This window comes from Cavia porcellus, unplaced genomic scaffold (assembly GCF_034190915.1).
Source record: "Cavia porcellus strain 051 isolate PalLab524CR breed Dunkin Hartley unplaced genomic scaffold, mCavPor4.1 scaffold_27, whole genome shotgun sequence".
Taxonomy (NCBI): Eukaryota; Metazoa; Chordata; class Mammalia; order Rodentia; family Caviidae; genus Cavia; species Cavia porcellus.
The window spans coordinates 39130392-39156033 of NW_026947510.1; the positions used below are offsets into that span (position 1 = coordinate 39130392).

The 25642-nt window shown below is 40.1% G+C and overlaps 1 protein-coding gene across 3 annotated transcripts in view; it reads right to left on the bottom strand.

The window, feature by feature from the left end:
• Nucleotides 1-25642, bottom strand: part of Grin2b (glutamate ionotropic receptor NMDA type subunit 2B) — a 408651-nt gene that overhangs the window by 189046 nt on the left and 193963 nt on the right. For all 3 annotated transcript variants that reach the window (XM_063238257.1, XM_063238255.1, XM_063238256.1), the window contains exon 4: nt 7713-8311. In XM_063238257.1, coding sequence (XP_063094327.1) covers nt 7713-8311 — 599 coding nt within the window. The remainder of the gene's footprint in view (nt 1-7712; nt 8312-25642) is intronic.

The following is a 25642-nucleotide window of genomic DNA, read 5'->3' on the forward strand; positions in this document are numbered from 1 at the left end:
CACCATAGACCCTCCAGGAAAAGGACTCCCCAGCAATAAAACCCTGAAATGCAAGAGAAGGTTCTGCATCCCCAGCTCCTGCCTTCACCCTTCCCTGGCTTCTGGCAAGGTCCTATCTGCAGTGCCACTTCAAATGTCTTAGCAGTCATCCTGAATGCCCCACTCCTTCCAAATCCTTATGGGTCACATCAGGCCCTGAAGCATGTTTTCCAGGACATAACCACCTATGCATTCCCTGAAAGAGCCAGTGCAAAGGAAGCAAAGAAGAGGCCTCAAACCACTACCTATTCATGACATGTAGAGGATCTCACATAAATGCAAAAGCCCCCCAAACATCTCTGCCCTGCAGACGCTCATGTTTGTTAAGCTGACCTTGGCTAGCTGTGGTTCAGCCTTGTGTGAGGCTTCAGCCCATGCCCGCTCGCATAAATGACAGCATTCTACTTTCTGGCAGCTTGCCTCCATCCTTACCCCCACTCAGCCAGCCTTTATCCTCTGGTGGGAAGAGAGAGCAGATGGAGAAATGACTCCCACTCAATTCCTAAATAATACCAGCTTTGATTCCCATCAACTGTGAATTTGCACCTTTGTCTGGGTAAGAACCAAGAGAGCAGAAGTTGTGGGGACATTGCCAGGCCAGGGCAAAGGTTAAGCAGGGACCCAGCTGCTTGCCAACTCTTCTGAGGACATGGTCAGTAGCTGAGAGGCAGTGTGCTCTAGAGGCAAGCACTGCTACTGCCATCAGGACACTTGGGGCTAGTGAATGCCTGGCTCTGACAGATGAGCAACCCTGTGCTTGCATTTTCACATATATGTTATTCTCTCATTCATCTGTCTGTTCACTAAGAAACAGCAGAGTGAAAGCACTTACAGTAGCACTGAGGACTCGCTGGATCCCAGTGTTCTCTGAAGCTTCATCAGGGAGCTGCACAGTTAGGGGCTGAAAGCCAGGACCCCAACATGGAGACAATGTCAACGTTATTATCACATAGCTGGGAACCTTTGGACCTTTAGGTTTTTAAAACATAAAATGGGAATAGCGCTTCCTAGCTTTTCAATTATACTTTTATCCACTGAATATATATCAAGTGCCTAGTTACCAGACACCATGCTTGGAATACAATACTTTTTTAAAAAGCTCTTATTATGGAATTTGAATTCAAATGAGGGAGAAAGGCAACAAAGCATTTAAAAATACACACACAGTATGTCAGGTAAGTGCCACAGAGATAAACAAAGCAGGAGAGGGTACACAGACAGTTTGGAAGGGTGGAAATGACAACTGTCCTCTTAAGCAGAGTGATCAGGGACTGTCTCCTGAGCAAACTTCTATCAGGACTTTTGTAATGATCAAACTAGACAACAACACAAGGCCAAACATGTGGTAAGTCTTCAGAAGAGGCAACTAATGCTGTAGTTAATAACTTTTGCCACCTGGCTGACAACTCTGATTGATACAAATGTATGTTGGATGATCCCTACTTAACCCACACCATCGCCACCAACCCACATCCTTCCTGAGGCAGAATCTCTTCCCCCAAAGGAAGTCTGTTGCTTTCCCCATTGAGAGAGGCTGCCCTTCTCTGATTTTGCTTCTTTCCTTGTTGAGATAATCCCATTCCTTCCCACAGGCAATGTACTACTGTGTGTTCTCCCCCTGCCAGATGCATGCTCTCCACACTCTGCTGCTCACAGTGAGATGGAGCTTTTTCCTCACTTGTTCTCTCTTTACCTGGCCCTCTGCTTCAATTACAAACCAGCATATCAGGAAAATAGAAACATAAAATGGGATAGAGATGGAAGAGGAGGACAAGGTAAAAAATAGACAAAAGAAAAAACACAAGCTATGCCATGGGTAAGCTTAGCTCTTACACGTCAGCATTAGGGTTAAATGGTAATCACAGATAGAATTATGTAGGGACCTCAATACTAAACATTAGTGAATGCCTATCAGAATTTAAAGTTTAGGGCAAATAGCAATGATCACTTACTGTGAGTGTGAAAGACTTGAAAAACAAGAGTTCAAATAATCCTTATATTAAATCATTCTTCCACAGACAAGGCCTGCTTTATTATGGTTGCATTGTAAGCACTAAATATATCTTTTAGAATAGCTGTTGGATTCTTTATGTTTCCCAATGTGTATGTCCTGAGCAGATAAAGTTTCTTCCTTCCTGCATAAACAAGTGTGTCTTGCTTTGTGAAATATTCTGTATGAAAATTTAGCTTTCTTAGCTTCCATTTCTTTAACAAAGTGAAGGGCATCTGTGCTCGGTATTCTACTTGTAACTCTGCATTCAGGTAACCTTTTAACTGGTTCACATGTAAATGAATTAAGTCATATGAGCCTATTATGCATATTTGCCTTACGATAAATCTGCCTATGCTTGGCACTCAATGAGCTTTTAATAACAACTGAAAGATGGATAATGTCCAAGCAGCTCTTGCCCATAGTGTCTAAAAACTAATTGACTCAATTCTTCGTTTATTTCTTAACCTCTCAGCACTTTCCAGTCCAAATGAGTCAAGTGGGCATCCCATGGGGACAATCCAGCTAATACAGTAGATCCGAGGACGGAGAATCAGCCTCAAGGTTGCAGGAAGATCATGCTCATCACAGCTCTGCTAATAAGACCCCAGTCGAGTACATTTCTTCACATCATCTATTCAAAGCCACTATTCACCATTATCCCTCAATAGCTAGGCCAGGAGGAAGGTTCCAGCCTTCTGAAGCTGGCAACCTTCACTGGGAAGGAAGAATGTGAGAGGAAGGTGCAAAACAAATGTCGAGTAGGAAAACTGAGGACACTGGGGAAAAATAATTAGGCACGATTCATAAGAGGATGACTCTATGAAGATCCATCTATCTCAACTAGCATCTGCTCTTCCTACAAGTTCCATAAGTAGCTCTCCATGCAGAGCGGCCACATTGGGTTCTCAGGACAAAAAAGGAACCAGAAGTACAAGGCAGATGTGCCATGATCAAGGGACAGAAAGAGTCTGTCAAAGTACAAGAGAGCACATTGTGAAGGAAATAACCATTAGCTGCTGAGGCTTTCCCAGGGAAGTGATAAAGGAAAACTATAGACATGTGCCTACAAATAGCCAGCATTTCCTCTTTCATTCAGGAGCTTAAAGATAGATTTGGGCAACTGACTTGGCTACTTTCTAAACATTTTTAGATCACCTGGTTCTAGGAGGTTTTCAAATGTTTCTCAGGAACACAGGCCATCTTTTACTTAGAGTTACATGGCATAAGAAATTCTGTAGCTCTTTCAATCAAATAAAGTTCCCTGTTGGAATAAATGTCTCTCAGCATGCCTTGCACTATGGTAGGGCATTTTGCTGTATTTACTAATAAGGCATAAATGAATGCAACAAACTTCCAGCAGAAAATTACCTCTTATTAATGTACAAACTAGAGTTGTCAGATTTAGCAAATTAAAAGGCAAGATCTCTGGTAAATTGAAATTTCAGAAAAAAAAATAGTTCTTTTTCTGTATCAGTATGTCCCATTCAATATTTGGGATGGAATTATACTAAAAAATATTCACTGATTATCTAAAATTCAAAAGCAACTGAGTTGTACTTTCTGTGCAACCATTGTAAAATGTTTTCTTCACCATATTTTGAGCTTATCTGGAAATAATCACTAGGTCTCCAGCTGGGCAAGCAACAAGAAGTTACGAAGTTATCAATAAGGAATTTGGATTAATACTTCATAAATGTTCATTTAACAGTGATCTGAAATTTTATTTTAAAGGTCCTCTCAGAATGCGTATATGTAATATATTTTAAAAAAGTCTCCCCTGGGTTGCTAAAAGCGAATCACTTCAAATACATGTCTGTGTTTGAGATTCAAGGGTATTACATAGCCTCTTATTCTTGTCCCCAAAATCTTGATTTATAAACTTCCCAGACATGACAAAAAACAATCCACAATCTGTTCAGCATAAATAAGCCCTACTTCCCCTTATAATGAGAGAGGAGATCTTTTTCCTGAATCTGCATTCCTACTGTCCTCCTTGGGGGTTAGTGGGCTTCTAAAACTCTCAAGGAGGCTTCCTCCACTTGCTGTTGCTGAGAGATGCCAAGGAAAAGTCTTGCTCATAAAACAACCAGCCATTTGCAGCAATTTTATCTGCAAAGATTTCCTGCTGTGGCTAAATGGTGTGGCTGCTTGGTTTGTTATTTAAAAAGAGTGACCCTAGTGAAACTGGAGGTTTGAAGAGGAAAGAGTCCAATTTCAGAAGAAATTGTAGAAGGAGCCAGAAGTGAGAAGGTCTAACTGAATTCCATGATGTACCGTGGCCATGATGACACCTTTGCCCTAGGGGGACCTCTTCAGAACCCTGACTAGTAGCCCAAACCCTTCTGTGTCCTGAGAAAATAATATATTAGAAATCCCCAAGAGACGCTAAGAATTGGCGTTCAGAGCCACTGGAAGCTGCACCAGGGAGAAGCAGAAATGCTAGTGGAGATGAATGCAGGTGTAGTACCTGGAGAGGGGACTCATCCAAGTAAAGGTGTCCAGCAGACAGGTAGACACTTCCAGGAAATCAGAGAACCAGGGCACAAGAGATATTCACAATGGAAATCCCTTTTCTGGCACAGAAGTAAGACAGGAAATTAAGTGAAGCTGGACTCCTGCGCTGGCTAGCGCTCTCCTTTACAATGATGTTTAAGGCATGGAAGAATAACCTGCTTTGCACAACCCTTATTGCTTCTGGGGTGATCACACTTGAGAAAATGGAGCTGAGCATACGTGGTCATCTTGACAATAACTTCTACAGAAATTGCTCAGAGGACTGAGGATAGGCACTCTGCTGGTAAACCAGTGGGTGCTTATCAGGCCTCTGAGAGATGGGAACAAAGGCTAAAACCTTTGGTGATTTCAGAGGCATGTGATTAGAGACCAGGCTTCAGAGATAACGTTATACTCTGATGAAAATGGTAAAAATACCTACAGATTGCTATTGACTTAAAAGTTGCTTTCAAATGAAAGAAGGCATTCCTAGACCATATATATGGGCTGCAAGGTAGCAGTCCCATGGTTTGCATTGTTTGGCAGATGTTTTAGTCCAGTGTTCTTTCATGCCTGCTTTTATTTATACAGCAAATCTGAGGAAATAATCTGACTCAGATTTGAATGTAAGACTAATGACAGTGGAAAAAAGCAGGCATCTGCAGAACTGATGCAACAATAACTTTTTAAAGGGAACTTTTGAAGGTCCATCCCATGGAGTAGGTGTGTACTGAGTCTTGGAGAAAATCAGTCATCTATTTCTCTGTGCCACACACTGTGCTAGGAATGAGGACAGAAGAAATGAGAAAGTCAGGAAGGCCACTGCTATCCCAGAACTTGCAAGGAAGGGAAATAATACAGCCCAAAATTATCATAGCTTGAGGCATGGTTTTATTGGAAAAGTACAAGATACAGTGAAGGCATATACCAGGCTAATGTTAGAACAAAGACTCCATTAGAAGTGATGCCAAGACAGAAGTCTGGTGGGGAGGAACAGCATGAGCTGGGTAGAGGACCACCTGCCTGAGTCTAGTGGTGAGAAGTATGCTGGGGGACACACTCGAGACAGACAAAGAAAGAGCTAGAAATGAAAGAGAACATAGTATCCTCAAAAACTTAAGGTTCAGTACTGGAGGAAGGTGATATGCAAGTGAAAGCATAACACCAGGCAGTTTTGGAAAGGCAGGCAGGGCCCATGCTGTGGAAGACTTTATTAACTATGTTAAGGAGATGGGCCTTTATGATGGGAACAGTGAAAAGCCACCAAAAGGTATTAAGCAGGCAAATGATGAAATCACACTGCCCATTAGATCACTCTGGCTGGAGTGTAGGTTGAAAAGAAGCAGAATGGTGTGCAAGGAGACAATTTCAGAGGCCCTGCAGCAATGCAGGTAGGAAGAGATGGACTGGGATAAATAGGCAGGGGAAATAAAAACACGCTAAAGCATTCCAGAGAAACTGAGAGACTAAAATCCATACACAATGGGATGACTGACTATGAGGTGTCAGGGTTCCACTGGAGGCAGTGGATACTTAGTTAGGAGACAATGGAAAAGTCTTCAGAGAAGGGCTAAGCAGTGACAAGGGCCTATGGCACCCACAGGAACATATCTAGTTATTATTAAAAATACAAACTTGAGACCCCAATACGGGAGTCTGGCCAGAGAAATCAAGTTAAGGAATGTATAGGCATTAATCATGTCCTTGAAAATGATGTGAAAAGGAGAGGGTTCAAGAGTGAACCTTGAGAATCACTAATATTTAAGGGCTGTATGTAAAAAAGAGGAGTGTATTAAGGAGCCTGACACAGAACTATTAGACAGGAAGAAAGAAAATTCAAAGAATCTGCATCCCACAAGGGGTGACAGCTGGCAATGGAGGAGGAGCAGAGGGCAAGGTAGAAGAGTATTAGGATTGGATCACATATCCAGCCACACTGAAGCTGCTTTTAGTTTCAACTCTAAATTAAGAGCTGGGCCTAGAGACTATGGTCCAGCTCTCTCCAGAAATTAAAAAATATAAACAGGTGCCCACTGAATCCTCTATCAAGTGTATTTTAACATTTCCCAGAGCCCACATTCTTAGTGGTTTGCTTCTTAAGCTAGGTGTAGGGTAACTGGGTAAACACTGTTTTGGTGAGCAGTTTTTTCTATGTTTGATGCAGTTCAAAACAAACTTAAAATGAATGCCTAGAATATATTATTGAGTAAAAGAAAGTCAGGTATTAAACAGCAGGCATTTCCATTTATGTGAAGTTTTAGATTGAGATCAGTATAGATATACTGTATATACACAGTGAGGTGTCTAGAAAGATATTCACTACTTATCTCAATAACGATTATCTGTGGTTAGTTGGATTTAAGGTCATTTTAATTTTCTTCTTTGTGTTCTATTTTGCTTCCAGTTTTTCTAATGTGCCTTCATAGCAGTTTCCTACTAATAATAAAACTGTAAAAACACAGTATAGGATCTTCTACCCCACACAGTCAATTAATACCTCCAGGAGGATGTGCTCCAACCCTGACTGGGTTAAATGGGGCTTTGCAAACCAAGCCAAACTAAGAAACATAGTCTTACTCTTAAAGACAGAATAGAGAGACAAAGGAGATCAAAACAAAGTCTGTTCCTTCAAGGGAAAAACATTCTTCATAGGCTAACAGGTCCATGTCACCCATTCTCCATTCCTTCCCAAAGCAGCAGCCTTCCAGAGGAAAGAGGATGCGTATCCTTTTACCTTTAAGTCTAGTGCATCTGTCCTAATGATCAAGTGCTCAGGGATCAGAGAGACCTGAGGGCAACCCCAAACTGAACCACTCACTTGTCCGCAAGACTGGGAACAATTTGTACTCACGGCCTTACAATCTTATATTACAAAATTGAGACAAATTTTAAAAACCAACTAATACAAATTTTCAAGGGTTAAATGAAGTCAATCATGCAATACACCTAGAGTAATATGGACCACACCGTAAGTGCTCAGTAAGTGGGAGCTGTACAGAACAAGAACACAGGACAGCAAAGACATGATCTGCAGCACTTCCAACATCATGACTAATGGCCATGCCCAAGGCCATGCCTCCATCAGATGCCATCCTGCATGGCGCTCCACCACTTCTGAAGCCCCATTGCTAGCCTGTGAAGTTGTCCCCTGGTCTCCACCACCACATGCTCCCTGCTCCACACTCACCTATTGAGCATATTGGATTGGTAGATTCTCTTCTCGTGGGTGTTGTAACAACTGCTCTTGGGTTCAGGAATGAAGCTGTGTTCAGACAGCATGTCGGAAGCAGCAGTGGTGATGATGGCAATCCCATCTCTCACTCTGGCAGGGAGGCCATAGTCCCATTCATCATAGGATACAGAGATGAGGCCAGTAGGGAACTCTGAGGGCACTGTATCCGTATCCCCTGCCACCAGACTAGGCACAATCCATGTGTAGCCGTAGCCCGTCAGCCCTACTGAGTTAGCCACTTCAAAGATGTAGGTGGCTTCTTCCTTAGTGCAATAAAGAAGGATAATGGGGCTTTGAAGTTTCTTAAGCTGGTTCTGGATCTTAGAATCTCCATCATCCAGGGACATGTCCAGTAAGAGGACTTCCTCCAGCTCCCAGCCCACGAAGCTATTCTCAATGGTGCTGCGGATCTTGTTTACAAAGTCCTGGTAGCCAGGGAAGTAGGTGGTGACAATAGAAAAGATGTACCAGTCGTATTCTTCCATGATGTTGAGCATTACGGAAGCTTGCTGTTCAATTGATGGACCAAACTGGAAGAACATAGAGGATTCGTCCTAGAACAACAAGGGTGTGAAAAAGAGAGAGAAATCAAACCAAGGATGATAGTAGAGATTTTCAACCAGTTGAATATAAAGGTTTGTGTCTATTATTTAGTTTTCATATAATACCTATAAATTGCTTCATTTTCAATAAATATATTTTAAAAACCTGAATTACAAACATTTACAATAATTTTCTTCCTAAGAAAAATATCCCTGAGAATTCAGAGAAAATCAGCATAGAGTTATATTCTCCTTGTCTAAAATCTTAAGGCGGTTCCTCGAAATCAAACATATTATTTCCCTAGATAAGCAAGTCAGTCAACAGAATCAAGACTGTAATAGGCTCATGCCAGCCCCAGATAGGCTTCATTATCAGAGGAGTCAAACATAGAACACGCTCACACACGTCCACACATGCACATTTTCCATTGTTCAGGAGTTTTGGATTATGTGGATTGCAGAGGTGAATCATTCAGTACTAGAGTAATCTAAAATGCCACCAATCTGTCTTTAGAATTACCTGGGGAGATGGCTTAAGTTTATAGGCCCAGGAGATGGGTGACACTAAGGTTTGAACACTAGGAAGAAGTACATGTAAATGTACAACTGTTAATTAACAGTACTCTCTATCAGTTATTTATTCTGTCTCTTTTGCTCTGCTAGTTAGAATATTCTCATTAGAATGCAAGTTAGAATAAGGCTCGGACAGTTTATCTAAGCTACATGTTAAAATTCCTGGTATTTAAGAACATGCATGATTCTTTATTCTGGAGAAACAGAAAGGTTTGTTCTTCCTCTTTTCCCACAGGTCTTGGACTGGCCTGTGCATCACACATTTTCCCTTCTAGTGACTTTGAGTATCTTCTGTTGTTTCTTTCTTTTCAAGGTAGAATCCATTTAAAGTTTCCCCATTTTAAGCAGCATTTCACCTGCCATTCTAAAATGTCAAGCCCTATATTTTATTCTACCTTATAACTGCAAGAATCTGAAGCGCAAAATGAACACCCTCTCAGTCTTGTCTCTCTCCCTCTCTCAGTGCATTTCCCCCTGATGTCCTCCTGGGTAATGGCCTCTCTTTTCTTGATCTGTGCCTATATCTCTTATCCAATGATTCATTTCCATTTTATAACAATTCAGGCTAATAAAATTGTGTCTCTCTCCAAGGGGCTATTCCTTTTTATACCTCAGCTAAAGCTCCAAAATGCAGTGACAAGAAACCAGGAAACTGGGCATCTACACAAAATTATATAGTTATTTCTTGATTTGGAAACATATTGGTGTATAGCTAAGAAATTGCTGAGTATTTCTCAGGCGGCCACTGTTGAAGAAAATTACGAGGCGGGAAACATTCAGCAGGTGTGAAAGCCCCTGATTTAGCAAGGCAAGCTGTAGTCCCTTGGCCAAGCCACAGTCGTGTTTGCTCCTATGGCTTGAACTTTTTTCACATTTCCATAGACTGCTCAAAAGGCAGGAGTAGATGAGGAGTAGTGCATAGTTATTTGGGGGTGATTCTTCTACTAAGGGTGAAGTAACGCTGATTCTGGCTCCCTCTGGCTACAACGCACAGTTGAAGAGGACGATGAAATTCACAAAAGTAGGGAGACTAAACAGTAAAGAATTAATTCATGATACAACAATTATATTATATGTGTTCACTACAAGACTTGATCAGAATGAATCCTTCTTTGTGGACTTCTACAACATAAGAACTATTCTTTAGACCTGTCCTTACACTATAGTGGTACTATGATCTGAATTTCTGGGATTCCACTGAATTCATAGGTTAAAATTCTAACTCCTAAGGTGATGTTATTAAGCAGTGAGTTCCTGTGGGAGGTGATTAGATTATGAGGGTGAAGCCCTCATGAATGGGATTAGTGACCTTGTTTTTTTAAAGGCTCAAAGTGTTGCCTTGACCTTCCTACCTTGTGTAGACACAGAAGAGGCCACTTATGAACCACAGAGTAATCTCTTGCCAGTCACTAAATCTTCTGACACCTTGGTTTTAGACTTTCCAGGCTCTACAACTGTGAAAACTAAATTTATATATTGTTTGTGAGCTACCTAGTTTATAATATTTCAGTCTAACAGCCCAAAGAACAAAAATAAGTGGGAATATGAGACTAGAAAGATTAATTATTCCAAAATTTATCAGCGACTCACACAGAACCACAGAAACAGTAAAGAAAGTCCAATGACAGAACAACTTACTTCAAATAGCTATTGCTTTAAAGAAATATCTATTTGTTTTTCTTGCTATTGCTTCTAGCTAAGGAAATTTGGGTCATTCTCCATTGGAAAATATTATCCCATGAGTTTCTACAAGCTCAGTAGTTATAGCAAAGTACAAAAGCTTTCAAATATACCTTAGGGTATAGAGGACTTGGATGAAAGGGCTCCCAATTGCAAACAAAATCAGTGTACCTATTCTGTGACCAATAAGCAGGTATTATCACAAGAAGTTTTCCTGAATACATATACGGTTCCATATACAGTGAAACTATCACTGGCTCACATACGAGGCAAAAATCAGCCTTTACAGAAACCAGTGGGGTCCCTAGCAGATACTCTTATGATAATGAGATTAAATTTAAAGAAAACCAATCTATTGGATATCAATCTGACTCTCCCCTCTCTTGGTTTTTGTCTAATACTCTCCCACATTTACAAATGAACTTGTAAACACATCGCCAGCTGTTATACAAAGTCAATGCTTGATGAGAGTAACAAAAGAGAAAGTTAACACAATTCCCTTGTACCCCCACCACATTCAGATTTTCCTTCTGATTCTCTTGTCCTATACAACCTCATCCTCCATCAGCATCCAGCTCAGCCGTTTTTATCTTGCCAATTCTTCATTAAATAAGGATGCCTTCTATGGCCATTTTTTCTGGCACCAAGAGGAGGTTACTGAAGCCAAACAGAAATCAAGAGACAGAGTTACAGCATGGGCAAATGTTTCCCAGCATAATGAGTAGTCCAGTGTTATTAATTTAGTTGACACATCAATCTGGTATATACTGGTCGGGAATGGAACAGCTCTTTTCCAACAAAGCTTTGGGCTAACTATAAGCTGCAAATGGTGACAGGCTTTGCAAATTATGGCTCTGGCCACAAATCAAAACGCAATCTTCATGTGTGCACAGAGTGGAAAGGACTAGTAGCCATACATTCATCTTTGCAGGCACCCAGCATGCACTGTGATCACCCACAAGTGATCAAGGATGAAGGACAGAGACATAATTCTGTTTGCAGCTCACTAGGCTCCTTCACTTACATTTTATCTCTTAATGTCATTACAAAATACTGATATGCATGGGTCCGTGGAACAGCCTCCACTTCCTACTGAAGATTCCCAGTCAAATTTATTGCATGAATATAGTTCTTCAACTTGCCTTGAGAGAATCTTTGAAGTATTCCTGAGTAAGAGGCCACCTTAACTGAGATGAGCAATTAGCACTAGGAAGATAGAATTGTACATTGTACCCTATCAGTCCACAACCTTTTTGTTGTACTTCTATTACTTTGATGTTCAGTGTTTATTTGCTAATAAGAAGCAAAAAGCAGTAGTTTTTCATCCTATTATCTGCCTCAGAAATTAATTGCCTAAAGAATTAGCAGTCCAGGCAATTTTCCTTCTGCATCATTCAGATCTCCTACCAATTCATTTCTGCAATAAAGAATTAAGTGCACTAGCTACCAAGAAAGCTCCTGGCAATAATCTTCAACTCAATTCTCCCCACCCTTGGAATTGTCACTGAAAAGTGCCCCATGCCCAAAGTCATGCCCCTTTTTTGAGGTAAACAAAGTTGAATAACTGGTTGTCAACAGATATATAAAGATCTGGGTTTTCTGCTCTCACTTGGGACAACTCTGAAGAATCAGTTTATCCTCAGAATTCCCCCTAAGATCAGCTGGAGTTCCCATTAAAACTGTGGCACATTGTATTTCTCTGTCCAGTCCTGCCTGATCTTCCTTCCCTTTTAGGGGTTAATCTCAAGAATAATCCCTAACAAACCCCTGGCACACTAACCTCATTCTTGGAACTAGACTCTACTCATCTTCGCTTTCTAACATGGAAAAGAGTTGGCTTAAAAGACAGCATTATATCTACTTTCAAATAAAAAAATAGTAGAGAGATAAGTCCTTTGCTCATTAGCTCCAGGGGGGAGAATCAGGACCAAGGAACAGAATATTGAAAGACATTATTTAGATTAATATATGAAATGCATTTGTAACAATTACACCTTTTTAAAATAAAATGCACCTCAAAATGTAGTGAGCTCTTGGTCATTGAGACACTCAAATGGAAACTGCTTATCTGACAAAGGGTTTTTTCCCCCAATACTCTGGAAAACCCCAGGCTCACCTTCTTTAAATATGAACTCTGATATATACCATCTTTTCTAATACCCCAGTGAAACTAGTGCTTTTACAGCTTTGTGTATGTGCATCTACCAGGGCAATTTTTCCCTACTGTAACATTTGAGCTTGTTGCCTCCCATGAAAATTTTTTTCTCAAGAGCAGTAGTTATACCTTATTCATATTTTGGTCCTTAGGCTGTACATGAATTTTAAAAATGTTTATTGCACTAATATTATAAGGAAATACCTTTTATAGGGTGGGAAGTTATAAATGACATTGATGATCTCATTCAGTTCCAAATTTCTTTGCTGATGATACATGTCCACTTTGTGGAAATAAGGTTTGTCAAAAGCTACACGTAAGACACATTTTTATAACATGTGAGGGGATCCTTATTTCAGCCAGCTGCAGTGGCAGAAAATGCTCCTGGTGGTTGTTTACTTCTTTTGCAGTAAACCTCTTGAAAGCATCAACTACACTCACTTGACCTGATCTATCTCCTCCCGTTTACACTTAAACAGACTCTAATCAGACTGTGAACCCCACTGCTCCACTAAAGACTCCCATGAAAGGCAGTGGTGACCTTAATACTGTCAGCTCCAAGGTCAATGTGCTGGCACCTCTACCTATGCGTGGAGTTGACCTCCTTTGCCCTGTTACTGTGTAAGAGGCTGTTAAATGGCCCCTGATCTCTGCCTTACCTCCTCCAATCTGTGCTCAACAAGGAAGAAAGAATATCTTTTTAAAACTTAAAAAGTAGGATGTTATTTTCTGCCCAACACCTTCCTGATTTGCTACAAAGAAACAGCTAATGTTCAGGATGTAGCCCCAGTTCCTTACCCTCCATCTACCCCGCTTTGTTCCATACACTCTGCTCTCTCTTGAGCGCACGAACATATTCTTGCTCTAGACTTTCCTCTAACTTCTTCCTCTGCCTGAAACACTTCTCCTTCAGCTATCTAGCTATGCACAGAGTAAACACGTGCATGTTTTTCAAGTCTGTTAAATTTTGCCTTCTCAACAAAGCTCTCTCAGTCCTGACCACCTAAAGGTGTACTGTAGCTGTTCCCTTCTCAGGGACGTGCCTGCTCCTCTTAATCTCCTTCAGTCACTCTTTGCCAGGTTGTTTATACCCATCTAACAGTCTACAGGACTTCTTATTTGATATACTCATTATGAACTTACTGCTGCTTCTCAAAGAACTTCAAGGAATTAGTTGTTTATTCAGTCTTGTAACCCTGAATCTTAGAATATGGCTTCATAGTGGGTTCTCAGCAAATATTTGCTGAAATTATTAACAAATGGTTAATAGCTAAATGATATTGCAATAAGATAATTCTCAAATCTAGCTAATCTCTGTTAGCTAGATGTTTGTGATTGCACAATGAAACATCTTAATGTCTTTCACAGTATTAAAATCTTAGTGGTTTTTAACATTATAGTCATGATGGTCCTGTTAAAACACCTGCATAGTTTCAGGTATAGTAAGTCTGAGTATTTTTTATATTAAAAAAATAAAGAAAATTCTCCTCTGTTCCACATCCATTTCTCCAGGGGAATCTATATCTCATAAAATTCCAAAACTACAGGCTTTCTGTAAAACCTTTCTCCACTGCCACTAGATTCACAAGGCAAGAGCAGAAATGATGGGCTGGGAAGCCAGGCCACTCCAGCTGGCCTGGGAGAAGTTCTGGGTATTCTTTCTTTATTCTTGCTATATTTAGTACAGAGTAGAAACAATTTGGGGATGAAAACTCTGTTTCCTTTTCCAAAATAAGGGAAAGGAATTTCTTCTACTCTTCCAACTTCAAGAGATCACTTCATCTGATGACTATAAATCCTTAGACCACATCATCACGTTTTCAGATGATGAAGACAGGAATGAGCTGGTTGGGATGGGATTGAATAACGTTTTGGGGAGCACTGGCTTGCAAGATGGGGGCCATCTTATCACCATTAATCATAAATATCATGAGTGAGACACACAAGGAAAATCGTTGATGTATAGTCATGATCTTTTCTGGTGTTACTTGACAAAAATCATTCATTTCTTTAAACTCTTTCAAATGGCAGAGAAAAAACCCTGGGTAGTCCACAGCCCAAGAACATAAATTTGAGCAGCTTGGGCCAGTTTAAGCGCCACTAAGGATAACTAAATGACTGTACGTGGCTCCCACGGAACCCAGAATTCTTTTTTCTTATTTGTTCTTTTCCTCAAAGTTTGCTTTCTCCTTGAATGTGGCCCCATTCTCTTCTCCCAGCTGAGTCTCCCTCTGGGATATGCTTCAATTTCACGTTTAAGCCACAGTTGACAAACAAACTAAAGGCATTCATTTTGAGAATGTTTACAAAATTCCTCATATTTCAGGTCTGGAAGATGATTTTTCAGCAATAAAAAAGCTAATAAGCATCAGGAAAACCAAGATGGAATAAATAAAAAGGCAGGCTCTTCTTCACTGGGTATCCAACTGAAGTATAGAAACAGATGAGAGAGCAAAGGCCCAGAGAATACCGAGAACACTTGTAGGGTGTGTTTGTGCTCCTCTGTGAGGTCTCAGGACTGCCAAAATCTTAAGGTGATTTCATTTCATCTTAAATTAAACTATGGCTGCTCCATTATGCAGATCAAAACAACTCTCAGATGTTAAGAGCTTCTTGTGTATAAAAGAGCAAGTTGACAAGTTCAGCAACAGTACAGTTCTGTGACTAAATAGATACATTTTTTTTTTCAAAATGCAAGGAAATAAGGTAGGAGGAATAGGAGAAATTTTCAGAAATTGAAATAGGGGCTGGGGATTTAACACAGTGGCATTAGCACCTGCCTGGTAAGCACAAGGTCATGAGTTCAATCCCCAGTACCACCAAAAAAACAAAAACCAGAAATTGAAATAGGTAGACAAAATTGTGAAACTATAAAACTATTAGTTAAGTAGGAGGATTATCAATCTATTAGTTAAGTAGGAGGAATTAGTTAAGTAGGAGGAACTAAACTATTAGTTAAGTAGGAGGAATTATCAATTTACAAACTCCTCTGTGTTCAATATCAATATAGACTTAGGCATCTATAGAGTAAAAAAAAAGGCATCATAAAATCAAACCTAATAACTAAGGGAAAAAACAGATCATTTGAAATTAAATATGAAATACTAAAGCCTAAACTGCAATATGCCATCAAAATCTCTCCATTTAACTTAAGCTGAAAGGGTAGAGTCTACAGAATTGCGATTAATATTAAAGAGCAGGGTTAAACACAAGCCAGTTATGTACTTGACGTACTAGCAGCACTTTTCAGAATAAAGATGTTGACATTTGTCTAAAATAAATTAACATTTCCATCTCCTCATTCACATTTGATCAGAACATCATGTTCGTATACTGAGAGGAGCAGGGAAGAGAAAAGATGCCCGTCAGAGCGGAAGGGTAGAGAAGGCATTTTACATTTGATTAAGCCATGAGCGCTAGTATCATACTTGTTGCCAAAAATAACAAAAACACCAGTTGTAGATACAGTGACTATGTTTATCCACATGGATCTCTCCCACTGATCCCCGGAAAACAAATGTCCTCTTGTCTCTGCTGCATCTGGAAAGAAGGACCGAACGCGGCTGAATTTTGAATGTGGATCAGTCACGCTCTTTTGGCAGATTAGCAAGGCCTGGTCTCCAATGGCTAAATCCAGAAAGAAGCTTCCTGAGAAAGTTTGTTTCACCAAACACCCACTGATCCATTTTCCTAAGTCTCTAGATTGGAAAACTAATCGCCAATTTCTTATATATACAGAAAGCAGCTTTGAATATATTTACATCTCTCGAGCCAATTTGGTCAACAGTCTAAAAGTGGCAAGCATTTTGAAGGGTTCCGGAAATAAAAATAAAGTTGCACACAAGAAGATTTTTTTAAAAAATGTATCTGCGACGTCTTATCAGCACCTGCCTGCCCCAACCTCAGTGAGTCATAGGAGTTTAAATATTAGCCACTAGGCACTGCATTCTAATCTTAAAACTAGGATTGATCAAGTACCAGCTTCACCAACACCTTCTTCCAAGTTGACTGGGCTACTCTAAGGCTGGTACTTGGTTCATTGGTTGTGAGTCTGACTGGGTACACGCATGGCCTCTAGCTGAAATCTTCTTCCCATGAGCCCACTACACACCCATGCAATGGATTAAGTTGCTTTTTTATGCCCTGATACTTATTCCAGTCTTTACTGGAGGAGGAGTACTATTCAAGACTTCCAGTGATTTTTGAACTGTCACTCATTAGTTTCCAGCATCCTTGAGGCTGGGCTTTGTTCTCTATATCCATAGATCCAGATGATGTCTCACATAATTTCCCTTGTTCTATACAGTGAAGCGGCTAGGACATTAATATTACCAACATGTATGTGTTGCTTTGTTCATTTCCGTATCAACCCTTGAGTATCCACACCATTATGAATCCCACCTAGGAGGTTGCTGGATTATAAACAGAGCAATTGGAGCTTACTGACCTCCACTCTGTAGCAGGAAAGCCCAGGGCAGGATTAGGTCCAATCTTTTTCAGTTCTCTGCCTCTCCGTAGGCTCATCATTTAGGTTCTGCCCAGGCTACATTGGAGTGAAAATGGCTCCAGTATTTGATTAGCTGCATCCAAGTTTGAGATTTGTTTTGTTTGCTTTATACTGAAAATTGCTCTTCTTTTCCAGAGTTGTTCAACTTGTACTGTCTATGGCTCATGTAACCCTGCTGACTTTTAGCACTAAAAACGGATCTTTAAGAGTTCAGAATCCCTAATTGCTATGCTTCCTGCTCCTTCCCTCTAACTCTGGTGGGGACAGATGCATAAAATCTCATGGAGAATAAAATACAATCTTCTGGAACGAGTGCCAGTCCTTAACCGGAAAACAGAAAATCACACTAATGCTAGCTTTCTGGCCATATGTTCCTGTCCGTAGTCCTATAAAATAGCCTACCCATTTCTTTATCATTACAAAGAAATCACGTTCAATTTAGAATGTACAAAATGCTGTGGATGGAGCTCCCAAACACTCTCTGGCCCAGCCTGTCCCCTCTGATTTACCAGTACGAACCCTGCTGGCATTCCTGAATCTCATCCTGTCAATCAGCACTACTACCAAGCCTGAGATAGGTTTTTTTGTTTCCTTTTCCCACAGTCTGGTTTCACACACACCATTCTCATGGGAATGTCCTAACTGACCCCCAGTCTTACACCAACCAGTGAGTGCATTCTACCTTTTGGGACCTTAAAGAGCTGAAACATTATCAAGTATCTCAATTTGACTCTGGAGACTGGCCAAGCAGGGAAAAAAGTTGTAATGACTCAAGAAAGATATCAACATTGGTCAGATTTTTCCCCAAGATAAGAAATTGACAAGTAAAAGAGTGGCCTATTTAACTGATACTTTGAAATTTGCTTATTTACTCGGAATCAAACTGCCAGTGATGTTCAGCATTTCTACAGTTGGTAACATTTCACCTGAATACTTTTCCTCTGATAGATGTATATAAGGAAGGAAAGGGACTCTTCAAAGGAAAATGCCAATTGTTATTGCAAACATAAAACAGCTTTTTCTCGCTCATCTTTCCAGACTCTACACAGCCACTGCCATAATCTGATACTAACACTTAGTAACTGTTAATCTGGATCTCCACAGAGGGGCCTCTGCCTACAGATAAATCATCCCAGACAAGCGTGAGTTCTGCATGCAGTCTTTAGTTCCTTAGACCTGGCTGTCAAGCAAGTCACCTGAAGCAATAAGTATCACATCAACCCCCTTGGATGTTGATCTGAGTGAGCAAAACAAAAGCAGTCAAACCAGGTGTGGTGACACACATCTATAATCCCAGCACTTAGCAGGCTGAAGCAGGAAGGATCCCTGTCAGTTCAAGGCCAGCCTGAGCTACAAAGTGGGTTTAAGGCCAGCCTGAACAGCATAGTGAGACCCTTCCTCAAAAAGACCAAAAAAAAAAAAAAATGGGGAACCCTTATAGTTTACCACGATATTTTGATGTTAATTTGGTGCTTATGAAAGATACCAGTATGTTCACCTTTTATAAGTTCAGCTGACACTCTCCGTTAAACAATACCAGACCAAATTCTCAAAGAATAGAGTGGCTTGAGAAGTCACTAGTTCAGCTCAGACTAGGTCCACCACTAAACCAGTTTAGGGGAATGTGAAGTGGAACTAGATTATCTTCCAAATCTTCAAAGAAAATTCCACAGTGTCCACATTTCCAAATGTCCAAAATTCAAAACTTGAACAGTTCCACAGTTATGTAAACCAGTGTGCATAAATCCTGTGTCTATCTTGATTCCATCATGGTTTTATGTTTTCTTTGGAAGAAAAGACACAGAACAGGACCTCACAATTTTTATCAAAACAAATCAAACTGATGATGAGATACATGATGGTTTCTTAACAGTTTTGTGCAAAGATTATTATTAAACTTACTCTCAGCTTTTTTTTCCTAGACATAAACAACTCTCCTTTCTTTTTCATTTTTATAGTTCTTTTCACAATCCCCCCCCACACACACACACATACACACTTTCCCTTTGCAATCTACAGATCCAACTCAAGGCCTTGCATATACTAGATAAACATTCTAGCTCTGAGATGCACTTCCAAGTCAATAATACTTGAGTTGTTTATAATTGCTTGGTGCTACCCATGCATAATGCAAATAATTCCCACATCCTTATAAAAAAGAAAGCCCCATTGCTTATGCTTTCCATTTTAATAGTAGAGTCTTTTGTGTGTGTGTGGCACTGGGGACTGAATCCAGGGCCTTAGGAGGCTGAGCACACACCCTACCAGTAAGTTATACCTCTCTCCCCCCCATTTCACTAACACACACAGTGAGCTTGAGAGAAGTTGAACACTTGCCCAAGGGCACTGCTGGTGAGAGAGCTTTAAACAGGTCTGACTCACGGTGCACACACTGGACTACTATACCACATATCCTCAAGCGTCATCTAGTCAACACTGGGAGTTCCCATTAAAACCATCCACACATCCTCACTTAATTGAGAAGCACAGAACAACTACAGCTGTCTAGTGTAAGTGTAGTACCTGCCCACTGCAGAGCAGAGGTTATTTTTATGAGTTCCTTAAGCTTCATTCCCAGGATCTATTTTTCCATTGGCACGCTGGCACTGCTAACTCATCATGGCCTTGGGTACATGTATTAACCTGGTACCTGGTACCATCTTCTTTTGGACATGCATTCAACTGGTCCTTCAGAATCGTATCACTCGCTAATCAAACACACTTATTAAATGCTTATCAAGTATTACTGGATATAGAAATGAAGTAGAAATTCTCATTTATCTTGAGTTCATGGGACGATAGGATCAAAATATAAAGAATAACTGATGATGTTGCTAATTTAAATTATAATGAAGTTTAGAATGTAAATGCCACCAATAGGTATGGGGAAGATAGCTTGTCTGAAAAGCAGTATTTTCAAAGCTTCTTTCTATTTATTTGTTTCTAATAGTTTTTCCACCCATTCTGTACAGTGAGCAAATTAAACACCCATGTGCACTCCAGTTCAAATGCTAAATTGTGCATTGAGACAGCAGTACCCTGGGCCTTGAACTTGACCTTCACTTTATCTTCAAGTGGACAAGAAGCCTCTGTTATCACTGGCAGAAAGGTAGGTGCTGCTGAACAACCCATAAAGCTTCATATTCACATCATCCCCAAGGGCTGAGAGAATTACATGGAAGCCCTGTTTCTTGATGTACCCAGTCTTTCATTTTCATCTCAGAAGACTGGGTTACTGTGACAGCTCTTGTCCTTTATGAAGTCAGGCTTCCTGGTTTAAGATTCTTCTTCTCTTTGAATGACTGCAAATTGATTTTTGTTCAGATTTCTTTTTGGTATTCCTTTAGGAGGGCTCAGGCAATGAACATTTTGGGTCTCTTTTCTTCCCTCAATATATTTGATTTCTTTACACTTGGACTTTTTCCTCTGGCCTTCGATTAGTTTTCAATCAGACACATTAGTCAGCAGATCCACAAACTGTTCCCTACATAGAAATAACCTGGGCTACAAAATTTTACACAATATACTCACAATAGCAGCCTGACGCCAAATTTTCTTTCTTCACTTCAATTTATTAGTTTCTGTGCACTTAAAAAACGTGTAGATGACTGCATAAATGTTATTGCTTCTCAAAACTGCCCATTTGTGTATTAAAAAATGTGATTCTTTCTTGTCTTCTTAGTGATTAACCAAGGGTACATTTTAAGAACTGCTTTTATTCTTAGTCTCATGAAATTAAATGAATATACAGTAATATTACTAGCCCCGTGTAGTAACATATTAACACAGCACCTCATTTTGTGCCAAAAAACATGCCATAGCCTGAGTGAGAGATGCTTCCTGGTACAAACTGAGTGAGGAATAAGTTCTCGACTGCAAGTCAGTGCTTTTACTGGCTAAATAAGTAGCAATATTTTAACAGTTAGTTACCAAAAAACCATATGTTTGGCTTCCAGTATGCTTTGTACAGACAGGAAGGATAACTTGGCTCATAAGTAGATATTTCCTTTTGTTTATATCTCTGAGTTCCATGATGGTGCAAAGATGAACCAATTCACCTAGACAAGAGTCCATGAAAGATCTCCCAGTCAGGAACTCCATCAGACCAATAACTCAGTTGTGGTAAATTCTTAATATTGAAGTCATGGTACTGAAGGGTTAATGCACCTCTCCTTAATCCTTACAATTTCTTAATTCTTTCTTACTGCAAGGTAGAATAATTCCCAGATTCCCATCTCTGTCCCTTCATGTAAAGGCAAAATTTCTCATGCTTTGATAAGAATAAAATCGTTTGGATATCTAATTGGCTTTATTTATTAAATAGGTATCAGAAGAGAATTTCTATCCACATTGCTCAGTGAAGGACTTATAGAATCAAAATTAGATAAGCCTCCCTCTCTGGTGGTTAAGTAATCACACCCAATTTTGCTTTTAGCTTAGCTTTCCTTTGTTCACAGCCTTGGCCGCTCTTTGCACAGCCCAGGCCTGGTGAAGGGAGGAGGGGGCCTGGCTGAAGCAGCCCACCTCTCCACTGCCAGCATCTACAGTTTGTTTCTGGCTGGAGAAGAAGCACAAGCCATCAGAACCTGCATCTCCAAAACCCAAAATCCATCCTTCATCAATGACATCTTTCATCCTCTTGGCAAATCAAGAGCAGGAACACTAGGAAATAATAGGAAGCAAAAGCTATGGAATAGCAGAGAAAGACTAAAGTAGAAAGGAAAATAGATCAGACATATTGGAGAAGCAGAGATAATTTTAAAATACTCTTCGTAGGAAGAAAGTACACAAACTGGTGGAGGGTTTTTCATTTTCATAGTTTCCAACTCTTCATATTTAGCCTCATAATATATTGCCTGATATTTAGTTTTTGTTGTGCTTTTGTTTTTAATAACTTAGTTGATTTTTACCCTTGCTAATTAAAAGAACCTAACTCACGTATTCAAGGCTACTAATAGCATTATTTTCTTGCTCTATAATATTATCCTTGGAATTTACAGCTTCTCATTTTCATGAGGCAGTTGTCTGCTTAGATGAATTTTGCCTTTTCAGAATTCAACAGAGCAGAGTGTGGTGAGGGTCAGGCCTCATTCCTGGCAGACTGCTAGAGCAGAAAGAGCGGCTGGGAAGAGTCCCCTTAGTAACACAAGGTCATTCGCGTGGGAACCTCCCACCTCCAGCCAATGCCTTTTCTTAATCCCCATTTTGCTTTCATGGACTGGCTGTCTGTAGTACTCGTTCTAGTGTGGATTTTCATCACCTGGCTGTACAGACGGATGATGAGCTTGCCACATTCATACCTGAGTCCTGTGCACATGTTCCCAACACCCAGACACATCCCTGAAGGTGTGAGACACACAATGGCAGCCTTCTTCCTTCTGTTCTGTGATCTACCCAGCCGTTGGTATTTGTTCACTCTGTGACATATGGCCAATATAAAACTGAGCACAGTAAGTAGGTACAATTTACTGGGCAATAAAGTCAAATCATATACTTGAAGATTTGCAGTTTACAGGGAGCTAAAGACTGCTTGCTTCAGGAAGCTACATAACAGACACTAACAAAACCACTTGCCTTTCACCAGGGTTGAAAGGGTTAATCCAAAGATGCTTCCAAACCATATCTGTCCTGAATTAAATGAGTAACTTAGGTGACAGTGTTAGATACCTCACATTGTAAAAATATAATGAACGATGAGAAGCAGAGTTGCACAACACCCTGGATGAGATGGTTACTTCCACGCAGTACAGAGCCACTGGGAGCTCACGCAAAATTCACTCAAGCCATAAAAGACGATATCCATGCATCATCAGGCAGCTTTTAATCAGTTCAGAAAGTGAGATATTTATTTTATCTGAATTTCTATTTTATTTGGATATTTCCTACTCTGATTGTGGTTCTTGGTTTCCAAAATTTTAACTGCATTTCATTCTTCATTACCTAGTGTCATGGTTGATACACTTGTCAACTTGAGAAGTTTAGAAATTTAACTGAGAGACTCAGCAGGGAGCCAGGGCCCTTCTTAGTAAACATCCTCATCCTGTGTGAGAGGAGGGCCCAGAGATTTTGTGGGTGCTACACCTGCTGGGGGGGGGGGGATGTGGAGCAGAGGGGTGGCCTGAATACAATACAAGGAAGGAGAAGAGGCTTTTGCTCTGGTTGCCACCTTGAAGTGTTGTCCCAATACCATGCTACCCTGCCTTGCAGCCAGCTAATTATGGACTGAAATCACCAAATACTGTAAGCTAAATAAACCTTTTCTTCCTTCATTTGAGGTGGTGGACATTTTGTCACAGCAATGATAAAAAGTAACTAAGATACCTAACTTACTCAAGTACTTTATTGACAGGCTTTCAGTGGAATTAAATTCACTCCAGTGTTCAGCTTTTCCTTTCTGCGTATAAATCCTTAATGCTCGAATTATTCTACATATTCAAATCATGCCATTCCCCATGTCTCTGTGAGTTTAAGATGGAAGAATGACTCTGGCCACGGAAGTTGGAGCTCAGTTTCTTCTGAATCATCAGGCAATTTACAGTGACCTATCTGCCCATGATCACTTTAAAAGAATTTAATGTTCAGGGAGGTTGATCAAATTTAGTTCACTCTGAGAGTATCAGAATATAACCAGATAAAATATTAAGTTTATTCTCTATAACATGATGGCTGAAGAGCTGCCAAAAACACTAGTTCCTAAAAATATTTAATAGATTTTACTGAAATTTGTTATGTGACAGTAGGTTACAGAGTTGTCAGCATTAAGATTTAAGTCAAACACTAATTCCCTTGGGATTAGACTCTCAACACAAGCCCCAAAGTCCTATTTAATTACAAGGGGGTGGGTGATAAATATATACTATTTATTCTAACAAAAATGATTTGAAGATATCATGTGATGGATTCTGTCCTACAAGAAAAACAAGCTGCAGACCACCTCCAGGCATCCCCACAGCTCACTCCCTGTGTTTCAGCCCCAGCCTCACCTTGCTGATGATTTTGATATCTCATTTCCTGTGGTCATCACTTCATAATGCCCCTCCCTCCAGGTGAAAATCGGAAGTTTAGATTTTCCTCCTTATAAACCTACATGGTTTTAAAAGAAAGAATTACATACTAAGAAGCCAAGATAACAAAGCAGTAAGTACAAAAAAAAGGGAGGGTAAGCATATTGCTGCTATAGAAAAAGAACTAGATTTAGAATCTGAAAATTGGATTCAAATCTAAGTACTTCTTAGCTATGTGATTTTAGACAAGTTTCTTAACTTATCCAAGCCTCAACTTCCTCTGGAAAGTGTAAGTGCTATTTCTTGATTTATAGAATTGCAAAGAAGATTAAATGAGACCAAAATTCTTGGTATAGTACCTGACACACAGTAGGTTCTCTGGTTCAGTGAGTGTAAGTCTGTTGATCACATACTCTGGCCAAAAATAGAAGACAGGAAGACTATTAAAGCAAACATGGTTACACTCTTGTTAAATTACTAAGTCTCATCATTCTTTTTTATCATCCACATCATCTAAGCATCAGTCATCTTTGATAAAACACAGCTTCCAAGTTCCACTAGACTTTGGTATACCCACAACAGCATGGGCTCCTGAGTTCTCTTTGGAATGAATATACAAGAACACTGCACCTGAGCAGAGATCCCACTGACTCTTTCCATGACTTAAGGTCATGCACTAGCTGGATGAGTGCTGTGATTTCCACCCAAGAGACATACTTTTGCTTCTTTCCTGCTTCTTGCTGTTCAATCAAACATCTGGAGCCCATTCAACAACCCACTGACAATACTGGGTCTACTGTTCCCTAAAGGTCATCGTCTTCTGCTATTATTGCCGGCTACCATCTGGTCTCCTGGTCTCAGATGGAACGGCTTCCATTGGGTATGCCTGGCAGGTGTCATTTTACTAGCTCTTTCCCATCAGGCTGCCTTCCAAGGAAAACCATTTTTACCTCACATGTGAAAATCAGAACTTTTTTCTGGGTTTATCCCAGTTTTAGTTATTCTGATTTAAGTACGGTCACTAGCTTTTGGCCTACCTGCAGACTGGTGTATTCTAACACTAACATAAATCTAAACTAAACCTCTTCTCACACTCATTCATGGCCTTTGGTTAGGTCACCAGCTCCACCTACTTCTGATTCTCCTATGACTTGTCAGACAGGGTATATGCACTAGATTATCCATCTAACTGAAATTCTACAGTACAAAATTCTGCAAAGACACCCATAAAGCAATGGTAAATAATTCCTACTCACAAAGAAGCAGCATTCAAATCATGCCTCCATGTCTGGATTAAGAGCAAGAAGAGAAAATGCAGGATAGAAATTGGGGTTCTAAATATCTGCATCACTAAAGACACAGTTCTGACATAGGCAGCATAACAACCTTGTGACAGATTATTTTTCTTTGGGAAATCAACCTAC